The 23,647-nt window shown below is 31.5% G+C and overlaps 3 protein-coding genes across 3 annotated transcripts in view; 2 read left to right on the top strand and 1 right to left on the bottom strand.

Moving 5' to 3' along the window:
* The first annotated feature begins 3,647 nt into the window (after positions 1 to 3,647).
* LOC142235306 (uncharacterized) overlaps positions 3,648 to 23,647 on the top strand; it is a 60,837-nt gene continuing 40,837 nt past the window's right edge. Inside the window, exons 1-3 of the mRNA XM_075306561.1 lie at positions 3,648 to 3,705; positions 4,051 to 7,426; positions 7,738 to 7,788. Of these exons, the coding sequence (XP_075162676.1) occupies positions 3,696 to 3,705; positions 4,051 to 7,426; positions 7,738 to 7,788 (3,437 nt within the window). The 5' untranslated portion in view covers positions 3,648 to 3,695. The remainder of the gene's footprint in view (positions 3,706 to 4,050; positions 7,427 to 7,737; positions 7,789 to 23,647) is intronic.
* LOC142234791 (uncharacterized) lies at positions 11,019 to 13,923 on the top strand. The gene has a single exon (XM_075305978.1). The coding sequence runs from the start codon at positions 11,101 to 11,103 to the stop codon at positions 13,789 to 13,791; it is 2,691 nt and encodes an 896-aa protein (XP_075162093.1). The 5' UTR covers positions 11,019 to 11,100; the 3' UTR covers positions 13,792 to 13,923.
* LOC142234793 (putative chitinase 10) lies at positions 18,959 to 20,280 on the bottom strand. The gene is made up of 2 exons (XM_075305980.1): positions 20,037 to 20,280; positions 18,959 to 19,966 (listed from the first exon to the last, which is right to left on the bottom strand). Exons 1-2 carry the CDS (start codon positions 20,100 to 20,102, stop codon positions 19,163 to 19,165), a joined length of 870 nt encoding a protein of 289 aa, XP_075162095.1. The 5' UTR covers positions 20,103 to 20,280; the 3' UTR covers positions 18,959 to 19,162.

Below are 23,647 nucleotides of genomic sequence, written 5' to 3'. Positions count from 1 at the left end.
AGAAATAAAATTTTAACAAAATTTGTTATTGAAATAAAATTTTGACAGAATTTGTTATTGAAACAAAATTTTGACAAAATTTTCTATAGAAATAACATTTTTACAATATTTTCTATAGCAATAAAATGTATAGAAATATAATCTTGACAAAATTTGTTATTGAAACAAAACTTTGACAAAATTTTCTATAGAAATAAAATTTTGACGAAATTTTTTATAGAAATAAAATTTTGATAAAATTTTCCATAGAAATAAAATTTTGACAAAATTTTCGATAGAAATAAAATTTTGACGAAATTTTTTATAGAAATAAAATTTTGACAAAATTTTCTATAGAAATAAAATTTTGACAAAATTTTCTTTAGAAATAAAATTTTGACAAAATTTTCTATAGAAATAAAATTTTGACAACAATTTTTCACTTATATATGTGAAAGTTTACACATTTGCGATATTCTCTTTTCTCAATACATTCGGTATGACCTTGGCATTGCATATTATCTGAAAGGAAAACATCTCTTTAAATAAATGAATTGTGTTTAATACAATTTTTATATATATTTAAGTAAATATTTTTGATATTGTTCCAAAAACGCTGGTGCCTCATATTGTCTCAAGAAAATAGTGCAATGAAGACTATACACTCAGAAAAAATTGCTAGTTTTCGACAGAGAAATTTCTATTGCAATTTTCTAAAAGTTTTCTTTTTGAAGTTTGGCGCTAGGTTTGTACCCACGCTTTCTAGAAACTCAAGAGGTCAAATCGGGAGGTCGGTATATATGAAGGCTATATTGAAACAAGGACCTAACTACACCATATTCTTGTGCTGGGTCGTTATTCTTTCTTCTTTTGTTAAGATTTTAGCGAAGGAAATTAACATTTTTGTTTAGACCAAAACAGCAGTAGGCTGATTGCCGATTTAATAGTCGAGTCTGCTTCCACATTTTAAGAAGAGTTATTACAAACTTTTTTATTTTGAGTGTTGCCAAGAAATTTGACTTTGTCTATTGTGTGGCATTATCTAAATATTTAAGTATGATTTTTCTATAAAAACCATTGCTACTCATGTCGCGGTTTAATATTCGAGTGATCACTTGGATTGACGCTAAAGAATTGCACCGCGATTAATATGAAATTACTTTTGATATTTTTGGGCTTAGCCTTTTTCATGCTTATCGTACAAGCTCAAGATGATGGTGATGTTATAGAAATTCCAAATCCTGAATATCCTGATGAGGGTGGAAATGAGGAATATGAGGAACCCGATAATGGTGAAGTGGTAACAACGCCTACATCAACAACAACACCCGATGATGAATCTGGAGATTCAGATGGTTGCGGTGGTCATCACCGTGGAAGTCGCGGTGGACGTAGAGGACATGGTGGTCCACGGGGTCCACGCAAACGAGATCATGGAGGACGTCGTGGTGGCCGTCGTCATGGTTAAATTTCATAATAAATAACGAATTAATTAAAAAGGAAACAAATTATTGTTTTTTGTTTTTTTTTTTTTAATAAAACTGGTTTATTATAATTCTTCATTTGTTTATATTCATTCTCACGGTTGCCACTCGAGCCAAACACAATTTGCCAAAATTTGGAGCAAAATTAAAAAAAAAAACTACCAAACAAAACAATTTATTTTGTCAAAATTTTATTTCTATAGAAAATTTTGTTAAAATTTTATTTCTATAGAAAGTTTTATCAAATTTATTTATTTCTATAGACAATTTTGTCAAAATTTTATTTCTATAGAAAATTATATCAAAATTTTATTTCTGTAGAAAATTTTGTAAAAATTTTATTTCTATTTATAGAAAATATTCTGAATATTTTATTTCTATAGAAAATTTTGTCAAAATTTTATTTCTATAGAAAATTTTCTGAACATTTTATTTCTGTAGAAAATTTTGTCAAAATTTTACTTTTATACAAAATTTTGTCAAATTTTATTTCTATAGAATATTTTCTGAAAACTTTATTTCTCTAGAAAATTTTCTTAATTTTTTTGTAAAAAAATTTTGTCAAAATTTTATTTCTATTGATTTTTTTTTCAAAATTTTTTTGCTATAGAAAATTTTGTCAAAATTGTATTGATTGAGAAAATTATATCAAAATTTTATTTCTACAGAAAATTTTTTCAAAATTTTATTTCTGTAGAAAATTTTGTCAAAATTTTATTTCTATAGAAAATATTCTGAATATTTTATTTCTATAGAAAATTTTCTAAAAATTTTATTTCTATAGAAAATTTTCTGAACATTTTATTTCTGTAGAAAATTTTGTCAAAATTTTACTTTTATACAAAATTTTGTCAAATTTTATTTCTATAGAATATTTTCTGAAAATTTTATTTCTCTAGAAAATTTTCTTAATTTTTTTTTTGTAAAAAATTTTGTCAAAATTTTATTTCTACAGAAATTTTTTTCAATATTTTTTTGCTAATTTTGTCAAAATTTGATTTCTATAAAAAAATTATTTCCATAACAAATTTTGTAAAAATATTATTTCCGTAAAAAATTTTCTCAATTTTTTTTCCATAGAAAATGTTGTCAAAATTGTGTTTCTATAGAAAATTTTCTGAAAAATTTTATTTCTGTAGAAAATTTTGTCAAAAATTTTATTTCTGTAGAAAATTATGTCAAAAATTTTATTTCTGTAGAAAATTTTGTCAAAAATTTTATTTCTGTAGAAAATTTTGTCAAAATTTTACTTTTATACATAATTTTATCAAATTTTATTTCTATAGAATATTTTCTGAATATTTTATTTCTCTAGAAAATTTTCTTAATTTTTTTTTGTAAAAAATTTTGTCAAAATTTTATTTCTACTGAAATTTTTTTCAAAAATGTTTTGCTAATTTTGTCAAAATTTGATTTCTATAAAAAAAAATTATTTCCATAACAAATTTTGTAAAAATATTATTTCTCAATTTTTTTTCCATAGAAAATTTTGTCAAAATTTTGTTTCTATAGAAAATTTTCTGAAAAATTTTTTTCTGAAAAATTGTATTTCTATAGAAAATTTTGTCAAAAATTTTATTTCTGTAGAAAATTTTGTCAAAAATTTTATTTCTGTAGAAAATTTTGTCAAAATTTTATTTCTATAGAATATTTTGTCAAAATTTTATTTCTGTCTATTATAATTGACGCACCCTTTAAAACAATAATCAATTGATAGTGTCAATACACCATGTAAAATCGTTCTGGAGTAACTATCTGCACCCAATAAAATCATAACATTTCACTTCTACTGCAATAATTGCAAACGTTTAATTTTTTCAAACTCTTTGTTTGACGGAAGTTGTTCCGGTTAGAAATAAAAACCACAAAAAATCTCACTTTCATTTTTCTTACCAGAAATTTTGCAGATAACACCTTATTGACTACCTACTACCGTATCAAAAGTTGCAGACGGATAGTAGAAGAATGATAAAAGCTGGAATACATTTGGTGGTAATTATGGATGATAAGCGCCAGTGAAGGAGTCTATGCAACACCTATGCGAATTGAAGAGGTAGCTACGTCGTTTGTTTTTGATTCTTTTGCTTTGTCATATGGAAATATTTTATCAATTGATTGGGACTACTACAGATAATTGAGGGAATAAATGCCGTTCATTATCCCAATAGGAAGTTAGTTGGTATTCAACATTAGAACTTTAAACAACATCAACATAAGATTTGCGAAGCGAACATGAATAGAGGTAAAATTTTGGGGCTATATATTTTCCCATGCCCTGGCTATAGCGCCAATGTGGACTATTAAGAAAATCATTGTTTTAGCGCCGCTTATTTGTAGGAATTGATCAATCTATTCGAGTGGAAATATTTGGATTTTGTTTGAAGCAAATTGGCAATTTGTAGCAGTTAAAAAACATTGATAAGATTTAACTTGTTTACGGTGATTTGATTTTCAAGGGCTGACTGATATTAGAGTTTCATATTTTGCACTGAATTATACAGTCCTATTATTATCTCTTGCAGCTTTACTCCTAATATGAGAACCCCAAGAACTGACCTGACTCTGCTTCTATTCTTTCTACTTCCAGGTTTATTTGGCTTTTTTCTGATAAGCCTCACGAGTTTCGGTGTACTCGAGGCCCTGGAAATTTGTGAAAATAAACCAAATGGCGTCATTGTACCATATCCAGAGGATTGTAGAAAATTTGTGGTGTGTCGACATGATACACCCAATATGCTTTTGACTTGCCCATTGGGTCTACATTTCAATAAATATCTATCCATATGTGATATGAAGGATCGTGCCGGGTGTGAACTGGAAAATTCATTTGAAATTATTCCGAATAACGATATTGCAGTTCCATCGACCGGACCGTCAGGTACGACGTGTACCAATTCGGGTAAATGCTCTGGACAAATCGATGGTACTATGTTTGCCGATCCCAATTCTAATGGCTATATTGTTTGTCAATGTGAGTGTGAAATTGCAATGCCTTGTGCTCCGGGTACGGTTTTCGATGAGGCCAAAAGTACTTGCGATCATGTTGCCGGTAGTGGTGATAATCCTTCCACAGGACCTTCAGGAACGACATGCCAAAATTCGGGAAAATGTGCCGGCCAACCTGATGGTACAATGTTTGCCGATCCCAATTCTAATGGATATATAGTTTGCCAGTGTGAGTGTGAAATTGCAATGCCTTGTGCTCCGGGTACGGCTTTTAATGAGAAATTGCAAACATGTGATCACATTGGCTGTGGTGGTGGTAGTGGAAATTATCCTACATCTGCTCCAACTTCAGCTCCTACATCTGCCCCAACTTCAGCTCCGACAAATGCGCCAACTTCAGCACCAACATCTGGTCCAACTTCAGCACCAACATCTGCTCCAACTTCAGCCCCTACATCTGCCCCTACTTCGGCACCAACATCTGGTCCAACTTCAGGCCCTACATCTGCTCCAACTTCAGGTCCTACGTCTGCTCCAACTTCAGGTCCTACATCTGCGCCAACATCTGCTCCAACATCTGGTCCAACTTCAGCACCAACATCTGCTCCAACTTCAGCCCCTACATCTGCCCCTACTTCGGCACCAACATCTGGTCCAACTTCAGCACCAACATCTGGTCCAACTTCAGCACCGACATCTGCCCCAACTTCAGCACCAACATCTGCTCCAACTTCAGGCCCTACATCTGCTCCAACTTCAGCACCGACATCTGCTCCAACTTCAGGCCCTACATCTGCTCCAACTTCAGGTCCTACGTCTGCTCCAACTTCAGGTCCTACATCTGCCCCAACTTCAGCACCTACATCTGCACCTGGAGGAAGTACTCCATACACATGCTCCAATTCAGGCAAATGTGCTGGACAAAATGATGGTGTGATGTTTGCTGATCCTAATTCTTCTGGATACATAGTTTGTCTATATGAATGCGAAATTATAATGCCTTGTGCTCCAGGCACGGCTTTTAATGAAAACTTACAAACATGTGATCACATTGGCTGTGGTGGTAGTGGAAATTGTCCTACATCTGCTCCAACTTCAGCACCAACATCTGCTCCAACTTCAGGTCCAACCTCAGCTCCTACATCAGCTCCAACTTCAGCTCCTACATCTGCTCCAACATCAGCTCCTACATCTGCTCCAACTTCAGCTCCGACATCTGCGCCAACATCTGCTCCAACTTCAGCACCGACATCTGCCCCAACTTCAGCACCAACATCTGCTCCAACTTCAGGCCCTACATCTGCTCCAACTTCAGCACCGACATCTGCTCCAACTTCAGGCCCTACATCTGCTCCAACTTCAGGTCCTACGTCTGCTCCAACTTCAGGTCCTACATCTGCCCCAACTTCAGCACCGACATCTGCTCCAACTTCAGCACCTACATCTGCACCTGGAGGAAGTACTCCATACACATGCTCCAATTCAGGCAAATGTGCTGGACAAAATGATGGTGTGATGTTTGCTGATCCTAATTCTTCTGGATACATAGTTTGTCTATATGAATGCGAAATTATAATGCCTTGTGCTCCAGGCACGGCTTTTAATGAAAACTTACAAACATGTGATCACATTGGCTGTGGTGGTAGTGGAAATTGTCCTACATCTGCTCCAACTTCAGCACCAACATCTGCTCCAACTTCAGGTCCAACCTCAGCTCCTACATCAGCTCCAACTTCAGCTCCTACATCTGCTCCAACCTCAGCTCCTACATCTGCTCCAACTTCAGCTCCGACATCTGCGCCAACATCTGCTCCAACTTCAGCACCTACATCTGCCCCAACTTCAGCACCGACATCTGCTCCAACTTCAGGCCTTACATCTGCTCCAACTTCAGCACCGACATCTGCTCCAACTTCAGGCCCTACATCTGCTCCAACTTCAGGTCCTACGTCTGCTCCAACTTCAGGTCCTACATCTGCCCCAACTTCAGCACCGACATCTGCTCCAACTTCAGCACCTACATCTGCACCTGGAGGAAGTACTCCATACACATGCTCCAATTCAGGCAAATGTGCTGGACAAAATGATGGTGTGATGTTTGCTGATCCTAATTCTTCTGGATACATAGTTTGTCTATATGAATGCGAAATTATAATGCCTTGTGCTCCAGGCACGGCTTTTAATGAAAACTTACAAACATGTGATCACATTGGCTGTGGTGGTAGTGGAAATTGTCCTACATCTGCTCCAACTTCAGCACCAACATCTGCTCCAACTTCAGGTCCAACCCCAACTCCTACATCTGCTCCAACTTCAGCCCCTACATCTGCTCCAACTTCAGCACCAACCTCTGCTCCAACTTCAGGTCCAACCTCAGCTCCTACATCTGCTCCAACTTCAGCTCCGACATCTGCGCCCACATCTGCTCCAACTTCAGCACCTACATCTGCCCCAACTTCAGCACCGACATCTGCTCCAACTTCAGCTCCTACGTCTGCTCCAACTTCAGCTCCTACTTCTGCTCCAACTTCAGCGCCGACATCTGCTCCAACTTCAGCTCCTACGCCTGCGCCAACTTCAGCACCAACATCAGCTCCTACATCTGCGCCAACATCTGCTCCAACCTCAGCCCCGACATCCGCCCCAACTTCAGTTCCGACATCTGCACCAACTTCAGCTCCTACGTCTGCTCCAACTTCAGCTCCTACATCTGCTCCAACTTCAGCACCGACACCTGTTCCAACTTCAGGCCCTACATCTGCTCCAACTTCAGCTCCTACATCTGCTCCAACTTCAGCTCCTACATCTGCACCTGGTGGAAGTACCCCATCGACCGGACCCTCAGGTACAACATGCTCTAATTCAGGAAAGTGTGCAGGACGAAATGATGGCGTCATGTTTGCAGATCCCAATTCCTACGGTTACATAGTATGTCAGTGTGAATGTGAGATTGCAATGCCATGTGCTCCGGGTACTGCATTTGATGAAACATTGCAAACCTGTGATTATATTAATCAGTGAATATTTGATTAATAAATGGCTTTGAATGATACATTGTTAATTTTGATAAATAAATTCGTGACGATGAAGAATTTATAAGGAATACACAAACATCGGCCGAGCCGAAGCCGATATTTTTTGCCCCATAAATCATTTAAGGGATCATAAGATATTAGTGCAAAAGTATGTATGTACCTACACGTTGACCTTCATTTAATCTATAAAGGTAGGATTTTATAATCAGCTGACTACAATTGTTACAGGGTTGCCATATACGAAAGATTCTAAAATCAATCTAATCTTAATCATATGAACTGTCAAATTCCAGCACCTTCCCTCATTACCTCCTGTATATGACACTATATCTATATAAGGCCAAGTATGTCAGACTTTTGTGGATATTAGGGAATACTTTATGTTAGATTTGAGGATTTAGATCATCATAGGAATGATAATCGAATCATAGAAGAGGGTGATTATATATATATATATATATATATATATATATATATATATATATATATATATATATATATATATATATATATATATATATATATATATATATATATATATATATATATATATATATATATATATATATATATATATATATATATATATATATATATATATATATATATATATATATATATATATATATATATATATATATATATATATATATATATAGGAATTGGGATATATATATATATATATATATATATATATATGTATATATATATATATATATATATATATATATATATATATATATATATATATATATATATATATATATATATATATATATATATATATACTTTATGGGTTTTGGGACCGATATTTCGATGCATTACCAACGCTGGAAGGTTAAAAAAAGTGCGAAAATTTAATTAAAAATCAGATTTGATATGGAGACACTTGTTTTCGGGTCACTCTTCATGATTGGAACAGACGTTATCAATTCATTGAACTTCCTGTTCATATCATATTCCCAACCATTTTCCCGTCTGCTCTACCTGGTAACATTTGATTGACACCTTATCAGTAGCATTCTTCTTATGTCGAAAGATCAAATCTTTGATAATACAATCTTAGTTTGTGTTTTGGCCAATTGTTTATATTTCACTTTAAATTTTCTCTTTCAATTATTTTATATATAAATAAACAAGTGGGAAAAGAGTTAAAATTGCGCTTGGACGACTCGTCAATACTCCTTTAGTGGAGGGTATAAAATTATGAAAAATTCCGAAATTGTATTTATGATAAATCGAGTGGAAAATAAGTATTTGCTGAAGTTGGGACAGTTTTTTGCTACTTAGCAGTGGCAATTTTAAAAGGACATGGGCTAGATCTCACCAGGATATATGCTGAATTGTGGGTTTTGAGACAATATTATTTCTATAGAAAATTTTGTCAAAATTTTATTTCTATAGAAAATTTTGTCAAAATATTATTTTTATAGAAAATATTGTCCTAATTTTATTTCTTTGTCAACATTTTATTTCTATAGAAAATTTTGTCAAATTTTTATTTCTATAGATTTTTTTTCCTATAGACATTTTTCTGCAAATTTTATTTCTATAGAAATTTTTCTGAAAATTTTATTCCTATCGAAATTTTTGTTAAAATTTTATTTCTACAGAAAATTTTCTCACCATTTTATTTCTAAAGAAAATTGTGTCAAAATTTTATTTCTATAGAAAATTTTGTCAAAATTTTAGTTCTATAGACAATTTTGTCACAATTTTATTGCTATAAAAATTTTTTAAAATTTTATTTTATACAAAATTTCGTTGAAATGTTATTTCTATTCAAAATTTTGTTAAAATTTTATTTCTAAAGAAATTTTGTTAAAATTTTATTTCTAAAGAAATTTTTCTGAAAATGTTTCTATAGAAATTTTTCTGAAAATTTTATTTCTATAGAAAATTTTTTTCCTATAGACATTTTTCTGAAAATTGTATTTCTATAGAAAATTTTCTGAAAATACTATTCCTATCGAAATTATTGTCAAAATCTTATTTCTACAGAAAATGTTTTCAACATTTTATTTCTATATAAAATTATGTCAAAATTTTATTTCTATAAAAAAAATTTTTTAAATTTTATTTCTATACAAAATTTTGTTAAAATGTTATTTCTATAGAAAATGTTGTCAGAATTTTATTTCTAAAGAAATTTTTCTGAAAATTTTGTTTCTATAGAAATTTTTCTGAAAATTTTATTCCTATAGTAAATTTTGTCAAAATTTTATTTGTATAGAAAATTTTGTCAAAATTTTATTTCTATAAAAAATGTTGTCACAATTTTATTGCTATAGAAAATTTTATTTGTGTAGAAAATTTTGTCAAAATTTTATTTCTATAGAAATTTTTCTGAAAATTCTATTCCTATCGAAATTTTTGTCAAAATTTTATGTCTACAGGAATTTTTTTCAACATTTTATCTCTATATAAAATTGTGTCAAAATTTTATTTCTATAAATTTTTTTTTAAATTTTATTTCTATACAAAATTTTGTTAAAATGTTATTTCTATAGAAAATTTTGTCAAAATTTTATTTTTAAAGAAATTTTTCTGAAAATTTTGTTTCTATAGAAATTTTTCTGAAAATTTTATTTCTATAGAAAATTTTCTCTACATTTCATTTCTATAGAAAATTTTGTCAAAATTTTATTTCTACAGAAAATTTTCTCTACACGCAGAGAAGGAATATGATCACCTCAAACATGTTTCAAGAGCAAAATGTTATTTTTGTATGGTGACCATGTAATATGTTTGTCACTAAAATGTTATTTTCTCAAATATAACCTGCTTGCCGAAATCAGATACATGATTTCCGAGGAAATAACATGGTTGCGAAAACCATGTTACATGGTCACCACCCAAAAATAGCATTTTGTTCTTAAACATGTTTGAGGTGATCATATTCCTCCTCTAGGTGTACATTTCATTTCTATAGAAAATTTCATTTTTATAGAAAATTTTGTCAAAATTTTATTTTTATAGAAAATTTTGTTAAAATATTATTTCTATAGAAAATGTTTTCAAAATTGTATTTCTATAGCAAATTTTATCAATAAATTTTTTCTATAGAAAATTTTGTCAAAAATTGTATTTCTATAGAAAATTTTGTCAAAATTTTATTTCTATCGGAAATTTTATTAAAATTTTGTTTCTATGGGAAATTTTATTGCTATAGAAATTTTTGTCAAAATGTTATTTTTATAGAAATTTTTGTCAAAATGTTATTTTTATAGAAAATTTTGTTAAAATTTTATTTCTATAGAAAATTTTGTGAAAAAATTCTATAGAAACTTTTGTCAAAGTAAATTTTTTTTTGGTTGACTTTTTTCTGAAGATAAAACATATATTTCTGATTATACTATAATTATATCACTCTCACCACACACCCTGATGTAGGGTGTATTAATATCATATATATATATATAAAACAATTATCAATAATTTATCATCAATTGAATTTTCCTGTCATCTGGGATGTGAAAAAAATCGAACACAATTATTTCATTATGTGACAAATTTATTGGATACCATATACCACATATATTGCTTGGTAAGATTAAACTATTCTCCATAAACTTTTTGTTAGTGAGAAAGAGAAGTTGACCAAAGGAAATTTATAAAAGTGAAATAAAAGTGTCGATTGAATCGACTCCTTCGATATGTACCGAGGAAATTTAATATATTTAATAATACCCCTAGTGTTTAGCTGCTTAGTGGATTATTCTTCGGCATCCATTTGTACTAGTTCTAATATTGGTAAACGGTTGCCAGTGCCGCAAAGTTGTACGAAATTTCAGATATGTTTGGAAAACCAAATAAGTGTACGCGTTTGTCCTCAAGGATTATATTTCAATCGTGAGTTGGAAATGTGTGATTTGCCATCTAGAGCAGGATGCTCGAATGCGAATCGGGAGGATCGTCAGACATTCGTGAAATCAGCATGTGAAAGTTGTGACTGTAATATTTGTTGTACGCCGGCAGTACCAACGACTACAACTCCAATTCCAAGCACTCAGACCGATTCAAGTTCGTCGGCTACATCTTCAACAACCGAATGCTCAAATGCTGATACCACTTCAAGTATAATTTCGTCATCGGGAACAACACCTACAACATTCTCCACAACTCATACAACATTACCACGACCCACGGATATCCCAGATGCAACAACATCTTGTACAGCTTCATCAACAAACACTGCAAATCCTACGGATACAACTCCAACTACAACCTTACCATCACCAACGGATACTACTTCAACACCATGTACGGAAACTAATAGCACAGGAACTCCGATAACCGAAGACAATACAACGAAAACTTCTGATAATACAACCCCAAGCACAATTTCGTCAACCGTAACAACTCCTACAACATTACCACCACCCACGGATATTCCAGATACAACAACATCTTGTACAGCTTCATCAACAAATACTGACAATCCTACGGATACAACTCCAACTACAAACTTACCATCAACAATGGATAGTACTACCACACCATGTACGGAAACTAATAGCACAGGAACAACTCCGGTAACCGAAGACAATACAACTCCAAGCACAATTTCGTCATCGGCAACAACTCCTACAACATTTTCTTCAACCCAAACAACATTACCACGACCCACGGATATTCCAGATACAACAACATCTTGTACAGCTCCATCAACGAACACTGTCAATCCTACGGATATAACTTCAACTACAACCTTACCATCAACAATGGATAGTACTTCCAAACCATGTACAGGAACTCCGGTAACCGAAGACAATACAACAAAAAATTCGGATAATTTAACGTCGGGAACAACTGATACTCCATACGGTACAACTCCGAATACATCTGAAACTACAGATAAATCTACGGATATTACCATGTCTGATACAACTGAAACTTCTTCTACTACAACTTCTGCATCTATGGATACCACAATATCTAGTACAACTGGAATTCCGGATAGTCCTATCTCTAGTACAACTACATCTCCAGATAGCCCTATCTCTAGTACAACTGGATCTGCTGCTAGTACAACTTCTAAAACTACGGAGAGTACAACTGAAACTCAAACTGCGGATAGTACTATCTCTAGTACAACTGAAGCTTCGGATAGTACAACTTCTAGAACTACGGAGAGCACAATATCAGATACAACTGGAACTCCAACTACGGATAGCGTTATCTCTAGTACAAGTGGATCTTGGGATAGTACAACTTCTAAAACTACGGAGGGTACAACTGGAACTCAAACTCCGGATAGCACTATTTCTAGTACAACTAAAGCTTCGGATAGTACAACTTCTAGAACTATGGAGAGCACAATATCTGGTACAACTGGAACTGAAACTCCGGATAACACATTCTCTAGTACAACTGAAGCTTCGGATAGTACAACTTCTAGAACTATGGAGAGCACAATATCTGGTACAACTGGAACTGAAACTCCAGATAACACATTCTCTAGTACAACTGAAGCTTCGGATAGTACAACTTCTAGAACTACGGCTAGCACAATATCTAGTACAACTGGAACTGAAACATCGGATAACACATTCTCTAGTACAACTGGAACTTGGGATAGTACAACTTCTAAAACTACGGAGAGTATAACTGGAACTCAAACTTGGGACAGTACTACCTCTAATACAACTAAATCTCCGGATAGCATTGACTCTAGTACAACTGGGACATGGGATAGTACAACATCGAAAGCTACGGAAAGCACAATATCTGGTACAACTGGAACATGGGGTAGTACAATATCCAGCACAATCAAATCATCCGAAAGCACAACATCTATTATAAGTGGAACCACAAATGGATATACCGTAGAAACAACAAACTCTCTGGATACAACAATAATCCCAGTTAGTACAACTACTACAACAACCACATCGACCTCAGGCTCATCAGTACCTCCACCATCCACCGAAAGCGATTGTGAAGCTCCATGTTGTGGCCAATCAAATGGTAAACCCATATTAGGTGATACATGTCAACAATTTGTAATATGCGAAGCTGGTCGTGCTTCCAAATTTACTTGCCCCAATAATTTGCACTTCAATGTAGCTTCGGGTTCATGTGATTTCCCTGAAAATGCCAAATGTACCAAAACTAATATACCCCCCACTAGTCCCCATGTTGGGCCCTCAGGTACACATTGTGCCACCGGTGGACGTTGTATTGGAAAACCTGATGGTACACAATTCCCCAATGCAGCAAATAAATGTAGCAAATCATATGTGGTTTGTCAATGTGAATGTGAAGTGGAACGTTCATGCAGTTCTACCCTAATGTTCAATGATAAATTGGGTGTGTGCGATTGGCCATCTAATTTTGGATGTTAAATGTCTGAGACATTCAAGGAGTAGAGCGAAACTTCACCGAATATTTTTGAGAAAATACAAAAAAAAAAAAATCATTATTATATGTATCATTGATTCTAATATGAAAATATATTATTTCTTATGATGTGAAAATCAAGTTCATCTATAGAAGAGCCTTTGTTTTGGATGTACATTAAAAGTAATGACCTAAAAAGAACATTGCAAAGATTTTGCTGGGTATTTCTACTGGGTAAAAAACAAATATTACTTTAATATTAGCCATGCCTTACTTTTTTGCCTTCGATCATGAAAATTATCTTATTAAGGGCCTGTTCGAAACCGAAACTAGCATTGGTAAAAATTTGACGTAAATCGAGGTGAATATAAGTTAACTAGCCCAATGGGCAAGTAAGAAATTCGACATTTGTTGAAAATTCTTGACATTTACGACATTACACGACTTGGCATATTTTGATTATCTCAAAACTAATAAAAATCAGTTTTATTTGTTAAAGAAATGAGTACAGTAAATTAGCAACTATTTCTCACCATATTTAGTAAATAGATATTTCACCATAGTAAAAAGTTTAGATTTGGAACAGGCCCTAATTGAAACAACTTCAATCACTTCAATTCGGCTACTTAAGAATGTATACTGTCTCAGGGGAATATCGTCGATGATGCGCCTCACACCTTTTTCAGGAGCATACGATGGGGCATCGAAAGCGGAACCTGATAGAAAAAATGACGGAGTATTGCGAAGTCGTATTGAGGAAGAATAAGGTCGACCTTGACAACAAAAGGGCTACACATACTATAAAGTGAGAGGGAGTTATCGCGGAAAAAGCTACGCAGACACGGTAGACGAAAGGGTCCAGCACCTACATGGGCGTCCATCTCGAAGTAATATGGAGTTTTTTAACCGGTATTATCGATATATATCGATCGAGTCTGGTATTCTATCACGGTTGATTTTGACAAAATTTTCTATAGAAATAAAATGTTGACAACATTTTCTATAGAAATAAAATTTTGAAAAAATTTTCTATAGAAATAAAATTTTGACAAAATTTTCTATAGAAATAAAATACTGACAAAATTTTCCATAGAAATAAAAGTTTGAGAATATTTTCTATAGAAATAATATATTGAGAAAATTTTCTATAGAAATAAAATGTTGACAAAATTTTCTATAGAAATAAAATACTGACAAAATATTCTATAGAAATAAAATGTTGACAAAATTTTCTATAGAAATACAATTTTGACAAAATTTTTTAAAATGTTGACCAAATTTTCTATAGAAATCGAATTTTGACCAAATTTTCTATAGAAATAAAATTTTGACGACATTTTCTTTAGAAATAAATTTTGGACAACATTTTCTATGGAAATAAAATTTGGACAAAATTTTCTATAGAAATAAAATTTGGACAAAATTTTCTATAGAAATAAAATTTGTCAAAAATTTTTCATAGAGATAAAATTTTGCGAACATTTTCTATAGAAATAATATTTTGACAAAATTTTCTATAGAAATAAAATATTGACAAAATTTTCTATAGAAATAAAATTTGGACAAAATTTTCTATAGAAATAAAATTTGGACAAAATTTCCTCTAGAAATAAAATTTTGACAAAATTTCCTCTAGAAATAAAATTTTGACAAATTTTCTATAGAAATAACATTTTGATAAAATTTTCCTATAGAAAAAAAATCGACAAATTTTTCTATAGAAATAAAATTCTGACAAAATTATACAATTATTATTCGAGCTTTATGGACAGATATAGATTAAGGAACATGGTTAATAGAGCCATTGAAAAGAAAACGCCAGATACAAATCTATACACGCCTGGACTGTACATGTTTCGGTTCGGGCGAATGAACCTTTCCACAGCCTTTAGTATAGATCTGGCTGGGAGAGATAACTCAATTTTGGGCCCTCTATGCTAACTCCAATTTGTAAGAGGAAATTTCCCAAATGTTTTCTCCATAAGGAGTTAGCATAAAGGGCCCAAAATTGAGTTATCTCTCCCAGCCAGATCTATACTAAAGGCTATGGAAAGGTTCATTCGCCCGAACCGAAACATGTACAGTCCAGGCGTGTATAGATTTGTATCTGGCGTTTTCTTTTCAATGACTCTATTAACCATGTTCCTTAATCTATATCTGTCCATAAAGCTCGAATAATAATTGTATAATTAGATATAATGCATTTGGACGTCAATTGCCTGTTTCGGTATCAGGCTAACATGTAATATAATTCTGACAAAATTTTCCATAGAAATAAAAGTTTGAGAAAATTTTCCATAGAAATAAAAGTTTGAGAAAATTTTCTATAAAAATAAAATGTTGTCAAAATTTTCTATAGAAATAAAATGTTGACAAAATTTTCTATAGAAACAAAATGTTGACAAAATTTTCTATAGAAATAAAATTTTGACAAAATTTTCTACCGAAATACAATTTTGACAAAATAAAGAAACCAAATTGTGACAAAATTTTCTAAAATGTTGACCCAATTTTCTTTATAAATTAAAATTTGGACAAAATTTTCTATAGAAATAAAATTTGGACAATATTTTCTATAGAACTAAAATTTTGGAAAAAATTTCTATAGAAATAAAATTTTAACAAAATTTTCTGTAGAAATAAAATTTTGACAAAATATTCTATAGAAATAAAATTTTGACAAATTTTTTTATTGAAATAAAATTTTGAAAAAAAAAAAAATTCTATAGATATAAAATTTTAACAAAATAAAGAAACAAAATTGTGACAAAATTTTCTATAGAAATAAAATTTTGATAAAATTTTCGATAGAAATAAAATTTTGACAAAATGTCATTGTTGTTGTTTTTGATTTCAGCTTAAAACCATGCATTGACTAAACTAAATAAAATTTTGACATAATTTTCTATACAAATAAAATTTTGACAAAATTTTCTAAAATGTTGACCAAATTTTCTATAGAAATAAAATTTGGACAAAATTTTCTATGGAAACAAAATTTGGACAAAATTTTCTATGGAAATAAAATTTGGACAAAATTTTCTATCGAAATAAAATTTGGAGAAAATTTTCTATAGAAATAAAATTTTGACAAAATTTTCTATAGAAATAAAATTTGGACAAAATTTTCTATAGAAATAAAAGTTTGAGAAAATTTTCTATAGAAATAACATTTTGACAAAATTTTCTATAGAAGCAAAATGTTGCCAAAATTTTCTATAGAAATAAAATTTTGACAAAATTTACTACCGAAATACGATTTTGACAAAATAAAGAAACAAAATTGTGACAAAATTTTTTTAAAATGTTGACCCAATTTTCTTTAGAAATAAAATTTGGACAACATTTGGTATGGTAATAAAATTTGGACAAAATTTTCTATAGAAATAAAATCTGGACAATATTTTCTATAAAACTAAAAATGTGGACAAAATTTTCTATAGAAATAAAATTTTAAGAAAATTTTCCGTAGAAATAAAATTTTGACAAAATATTCTTTAGAAATAAAATTCTGACAAATTTTTTTATTGAAATAAAATTTTGAAAAAAAATTTTAACAAAATAAAGAAACAAAATTGTGACAAAATTTTCTATAGAAATAAAATTTCGATAACATTTTCGATAGAAATAAAATTTTGACAAAATGGCAATGTTGTTGTTTTTGATTTCAGCTTAAAACCATGCATTGACTAAACTATAAGTGTAGTTTAACCAACAGAGGACTATAATGTTTGTCAAATTTATTTGGGCAAAGCCCTATAGACTGCAAGATGGTTGGATGGACGCACGTTTCGGAATTACCACATTCCTCATTATTATCCTCTACTTGCAGCAAAACTATCAACCAATTATCAGAATAAATTCAGGCAATTCACTAAACCCAAAAGTGAACCACACTTGAAACTTTCGAAAAAAGGTTTACACGATAGCCGGCTTATGCCGAAATAAATTCGTACAAACATACATATCTCTTTTCCTTTGCCACCGTCAAATCATCGATTTGAGTGCAGTTGGCTGGGTTTATTTTGAGCGTGCTTCCACTTTTGTCATTCGTTTTGTTTTGTTATTGTTGTTTTTTTTTCTTTAATCATTGTTGTTGTTTTTGATTTCAGCTTAAAACCATGCAGTGAATAAACTACAAAAAACCCAACAATAACAAAACAAATGAAGATTTTCTATAAAAATGCAATTTTGGCAAAATTTTCTATAGAAATGCAATTTTGAAAAAATTTTCTATAGAAATTAAATTTTGACAAAAGTTTTCTAAAAAAATAAAATTTTGACAACATTTTCTATAGAAATAATATGTTATTGTGATTTTCAAAATGTTGGCAAAATATAGAAATAAAAAATTTAATAAACAATTCTATAGAAATAAAATTTTGACAAAAGTTTCTATAGAAATGAAATTTTCATAAAATTTTCTATAGAAATACAATTTTCATAAAAATTTCTATAGAAATAAAATTTTGACAAATTATTCTATGGAAAAGAAAAATTGACAAAATATTCGATAGAAATAAGATTTTCTATTGAAATAATATTATGACAAAATTTTCTATAGAAATAAAATTTTGACAAAATTTTCTGTAGAAATAAAGTTTTGACAAAATTTTCTATAGAAATAAAATTTTGACAAAATTTTCTATAGAAATAAAATTATGACACAATTTTCTGTAGAAATAAAGTTTTGACAAAATTTTCTATAGAAATAAAATTTTGACAAAATTTTCTATAGAAATACAAATTTGACAAAATTTTCTATAGAAATAAAATTATGACAAAATTTTCTGTAGAAAAAAAATTTTTGACAAAATTTTCTATAGAAAAAAATTTTTTGACAAAATTTACTATAGAAATAAAATTATGACAAAATTTTCTATAAAAAAAAAATTGACAACATTTTTTGTAGAAATAAAATTGTAACACTATTTTCTAGAGATGTAATTATATTTGTTTAGTTCGGCTTGATGTGATTTGAATAAAAACAGATGTTGTTGTAGTTTTTTTTTGAATTGTACTTTTTATTTAAAATTATCCAATATTTCGATGTTCGTCTTCAGGGAAATTTTTTAGAAGTAAAGAACAATGAACTTATTCGCAAACAAGTAAATTTACAAAAAATTTTTTTTGCAAAAAAATTAATTTCTATTATGAAAATAATTGATCCAATTAACTTATTAATTTAAACAATTTCAATCGCTTTAATTTTGTTGCCTATTACAGGCGTCAATTAATTGGTTCTATAAATTTATATTTTTATATTTTATATATTTGATTTGGGGAAAAATGTCATAGTTTTTATTCGTATTTTAAATCGACTATTTCAAAAACTCTACTCTTATGAAATTCTCTGGTTTTTTTGTGATTTCCAAATCATAACACCTGGGAGTTACACTCAGAAATTGCAGGCCATTCACAGCGCATTTTTTTGGGGCTGAAATGCAAGCCCTGAGGACAATTCATCACTAGGGTCTTTTTATTAATGCAATAAATAAATTTATTGCAATCCCAAGGATGAACCAACGTTCGATTATTCCAAATCGCCGAACAAAAAGATTCCAATTTAAAGTTAAGGAGTTTCGAATCTCTGGTAATTTTTGAAGCAGTGGTTGTGGCTTTTATTGGCCTACGAATTGGTATTGGTTTACTTGTTATTATATCCAAAGATGGCAGAGAGGATGGTGGTTGTGGTGATATTGGCGGTGACAGGGATGGGGACATGGGTGTATAGGAGGAGAACATACATTGGGCCTTTCCCACTTCCTGACATTGTTTCGTGGTGGCATTGAAATGTTTTTGGGGTGGACATACTCTACGTATGGCTTGCCCATCATGACACTCATAGAACAAAGTACAGGATTTGGATTTGGCAAATTTATAGCCTTCCGCAGCTTGGAGGCATACATCCTGGGCTACAGTATCATTAAACACATCGTCGTTCATATTGTCATCCTCGATGCTAGGCGGCGAAGATCCATTGCATCTAACCTTATCCGGATGATCACAGATACCCAACGCCGAATTAAAACGATAGAATATTCCACAAGAGCTGGCTATAGCATTACCATCGACACAAAAGAAAAATCCAGAACATGATTCCGGCATGGCAACCATAACACCATTTTTACCTTCACATACTGGGGTAGTAGCCAATTGTCTGCCATTGACAGAGTTTATCTAAAACCAAAACAAAAACACATTCAGGGATATTCTTAGGATATGGAATTCAGAGACCATTTCTACTCACCTTTTCCGCCGGAACTTGTAGGCCCAAAGTGGCTATTATGCAAATAAGTAAGAGCATACTTTTCATTACCTTGTCTTTGTACTTAGAATTTAGATTGTGCTTTATTTTGCCCCAGTCTATATTTACCCTAATTTATAGAAACGAATCATGTATGGCGTATGGGTGTTGCTTACACTTCCAGAGCGATACGTAAAAGACAAAATTCATTAACCATGTGAGTTCTCGATAGAAGTCTATGTCGGTATCACGATAAGCTATCAAAAGATGTCGATACCATGAATCACTATTGCCTCCATCATTGGAGGATGTATGGTCATATTAACTTTGTCGTATTGTTGGTGACACATCATAAATGGGTTTGAAACTGCAGCGATTTGTCTCAGACCAACTATTGGAGTTTGTCAAAATTTTATTTCTATAAATATTTTTAACAAAATTTCATTTATATAAAAAATTTTGTTAAAATTTTATTTCAAAAGAAAATTTTGTCAAAATTTTATTTCTATAGAAAATTTTCTATAGATATTTTTAACAAAATTTCATTTATATAAAAAATTTTGTTAAAATTATCAAAGGAAAATTTTGTCAAAATTTTATTTCTATAGAAAATTTTCTCAAAATTTTATTTCTATAGAAAAATGTTGTCAACATTTTATTTTTTTTTTTATTTCTATAGGAAATTTTTTCTATAGAAAAATGTTGTCAAAATTTTATTTTTTATTTCTATAGGAAATTTTGTCAAAAATTTATTTCTAATTATACAATTATTTTTCGAGCTTTATGGACAGATATAGATTAAGGAACATGGTTAATAGAGCCATTGAAAAGAAAACGCCAGATACCAATCTATACACGCCTGGACTGTACATGTTTCGGTACAGTCCAGGCGTGTATAGATTGGTATCTGGCGTTTTCTTTTCAATGGCTCTATTAACCATGTTCCTTAATCTATATCTGTCCATAAAGCTCGAAAAATAATTGTATAATTAGATATAATGCATTTGGACGTCAATTGCCTGTTTCGGTATCAGGCTAACATGTAAAAATTTATTTCTATAGAAAATTTTATTTCATTCGTTTTGTTTTGTTATTGTTGTTTTTTTTTCTTTAATCATTGTTGTTGTTTTTGATTTCATGTAAAACCTTTTTTCGGAAGGTTCAAGTGTTGTTCACTTTTGGGTTTAGTGAACTGCCTGACTTTATTCTGATAATTGGTTGATAGTTTTGCTGCAAGTAGAGGATGCTGATGAGGAATGTGGTAATTCCGAAACGTACGTCCATCCAACCATCTTGCAGTCTATAGGGCTTTGCCACAAATAAATTTGACAAACATTATTTTCCTCTGTTGGTTAAGCTACACTTGTAGTTTGTTAATGCCTGATTTTAAGCTGAAATTAAAAACAACAAACATTTTATTTCTATAGAAAATGTTGTCAAAATTTTATTTCTACAAACAAAACAAGTACATACAGCACTAAGTTCGGTCGGGCCGAATCTTAAATACCCACCATCATGAACCAAATATTAGGGTTTCCTTTGAAATTTCAGGAGGGCTTGAGGACTTGAGGACGCTTCCCGAAGATAAATTTAAAGATTTCACCTATGAAGACTATATCAGATTCTGGATTTATAAGAACCATTTTTGTTTGAGTTTTAGAGGAATCATTAACATCTCTTGTAAGTGTGCAAGAAAATTATAAAATAACGTCTTGATTTGAAATCTTAAATCTGTAGAAGTAAAATCTGGAAATTTTACATTGAGTTTCAAGCAATTTTCATGATCAGTGCGTCTTCTACACCCTCAAGAAGTGAAGTCGGTCTATATGGAGGCATTACCAAATGGACCGATAAAAACTTAATCCGATACACGTTTTTGTGAGCCTAAAATACCAGAATATTTACAATTTGAGGCAAATCATATAAAAACTACGGTTTCTAGAAACCCAAGGAGTTAAATCGGGAGATCGTTCTTATGGGGGCTATACTAAAATATGGACCGATACTCACCGTTTTCGGCACCCCTCTTTATGACCCGAAAATACCTCTAGATTTCCAATTTTAGGCAAATAGGATAAAAACTTCGGATACTAGAAGCCCAAGAAGTAAAATCGGGAAATCGGTCTATATGGGGGCTATACCAAAATATGGACCGATACTCACCATTTTCAGCACACCTCTTTATGGTCCTAAAATACCTTTAGATTTCCAATTTCAAACAAATTGGATATAAACTACGGTTTCTATAAGCCCAAGACCCCAAATCGGGAGGTCGTTTTATATGGGGGCTATACCAAAACATGGACCGATACTCACAATTTTTGGCACACGTATTTGTGGTCCTACAATACCTCTAGATTTCCAATTCCAGGTAAATTGAATAAAAACTGCGGTTTCTATAATCCCAAGAAGTAAAATCGGGAAATCGGTCTATATGGGGGCTATACCAAAATATGGACCTATACTCACCATTTTCAGCACACCTCTTTATGGTCCTAAAATACCTTTAGATTTCCAATTTCAGACAAATTGGATATAAACTACGGTTTCTATAAGCCCAAGACCCCAAATCGGGAGGTCGTTTTATATGGGGGCTATACCAAAACATGGACCGATATTCACAATTTTTGGCACACGTATTTGTGGTCCTACAATACCTCTAGATTTCCAATTTCAGGTAAATTGAATAAAAACTGCGGTTTCTATAAGCCCAAGAAGTAAAATCGGGAGATCGGTCTATATGGGGGCTATACCAAAATATGGACCGATACTCACAATTTTTGGCACACATATTTGTGGTCCTACAATACCTCTAGATTTCCAATTTCAGGTAAATTGAATAAAAACTGCGGTTTCTATAAGAAGTAAAATCGGGAGATCGGTCTATATGGGGGCTATACCAGAACCGATACTCACCATTTTTGGCACACCTCTTTATGGTCATAAAATACCTCTAGATTTCAAATTTCAGGCAAATTGGATAAAAAACTACGATTTCTATAAGCCCAAGACCCCAAATCGGGAGGTCGGTTTATATGGGGACTATATCATAACCTGGACCGATATAGCCCATCTTCGAACTTGACCTGCCTGCAGACAAAAGACGAATTTGTGCAAAATTTCAGCACGATTGCTTCATTATTGAAGATTGTAGCGTGATTATAACAGACAGACAGGCGGGCAGACGGACATCGTTATATCGTCTTAGAATTTCTCCCTGATCAAGAATATATATACTTTATATAGTCGGAAATCGATATTTCGATGTGTTACAAACGGAATGACAAACTTATTATACCCCCGTCACCATTCTATGGTGGTGGGTATAAATATATATAAATCTTAACATGAATTTGTATATTTTTATGAACTCTCATAAAATAAATTTACTTTAACATAATATTTGTATACCCTTCACAATAGGATGGGGGTATATTAACTTTCCGTTTGTAACACATCGAAATATTGCTCTAAGACCCCATAAAGTATATATATTCTGGGTAATGGTGTAATTCTGAGTCGATCTGAGCAAGTCCGTCCGTCCGTCTGTTGAAATCACGCTAACTTCCGAACGAATCAAGCTATCGACTTGAAACTTGGCACAAGTAGTTGTT

The sequence above is a fragment of the Haematobia irritans genome, chromosome 4 (assembly GCF_050003625.1).
Source record: "Haematobia irritans isolate KBUSLIRL chromosome 4, ASM5000362v1, whole genome shotgun sequence".
Classification (NCBI taxonomy): domain Eukaryota; kingdom Metazoa; phylum Arthropoda; class Insecta; order Diptera; family Muscidae; genus Haematobia; species Haematobia irritans.
This window is presented reverse-complemented; position numbering and strand designations above follow the sequence as displayed.

Bases quoted from the DNA above. Each gene is read 5' to 3' on its own strand.
- LOC142234791 (XM_075305978.1), top strand. From the start codon at position 11,101: ATGTACCGAGGAAATTTAATATATTTAATAATACCCCTAGTGTTTAGC.
- LOC142234793 (XM_075305980.1), bottom strand. From the start codon at position 20,102: ATGAAAAGTATGCTCTTACTTATTTGCATAATAGCCACTTTGGGCCTA. The intron at 19,967-20,036 runs GTGAGTAGAAAT...TTTTGGTTTTAG, and splicing joins TACAAGTTCCGGCGGAAAAG to ATAAACTCTGTCAATGGCAG.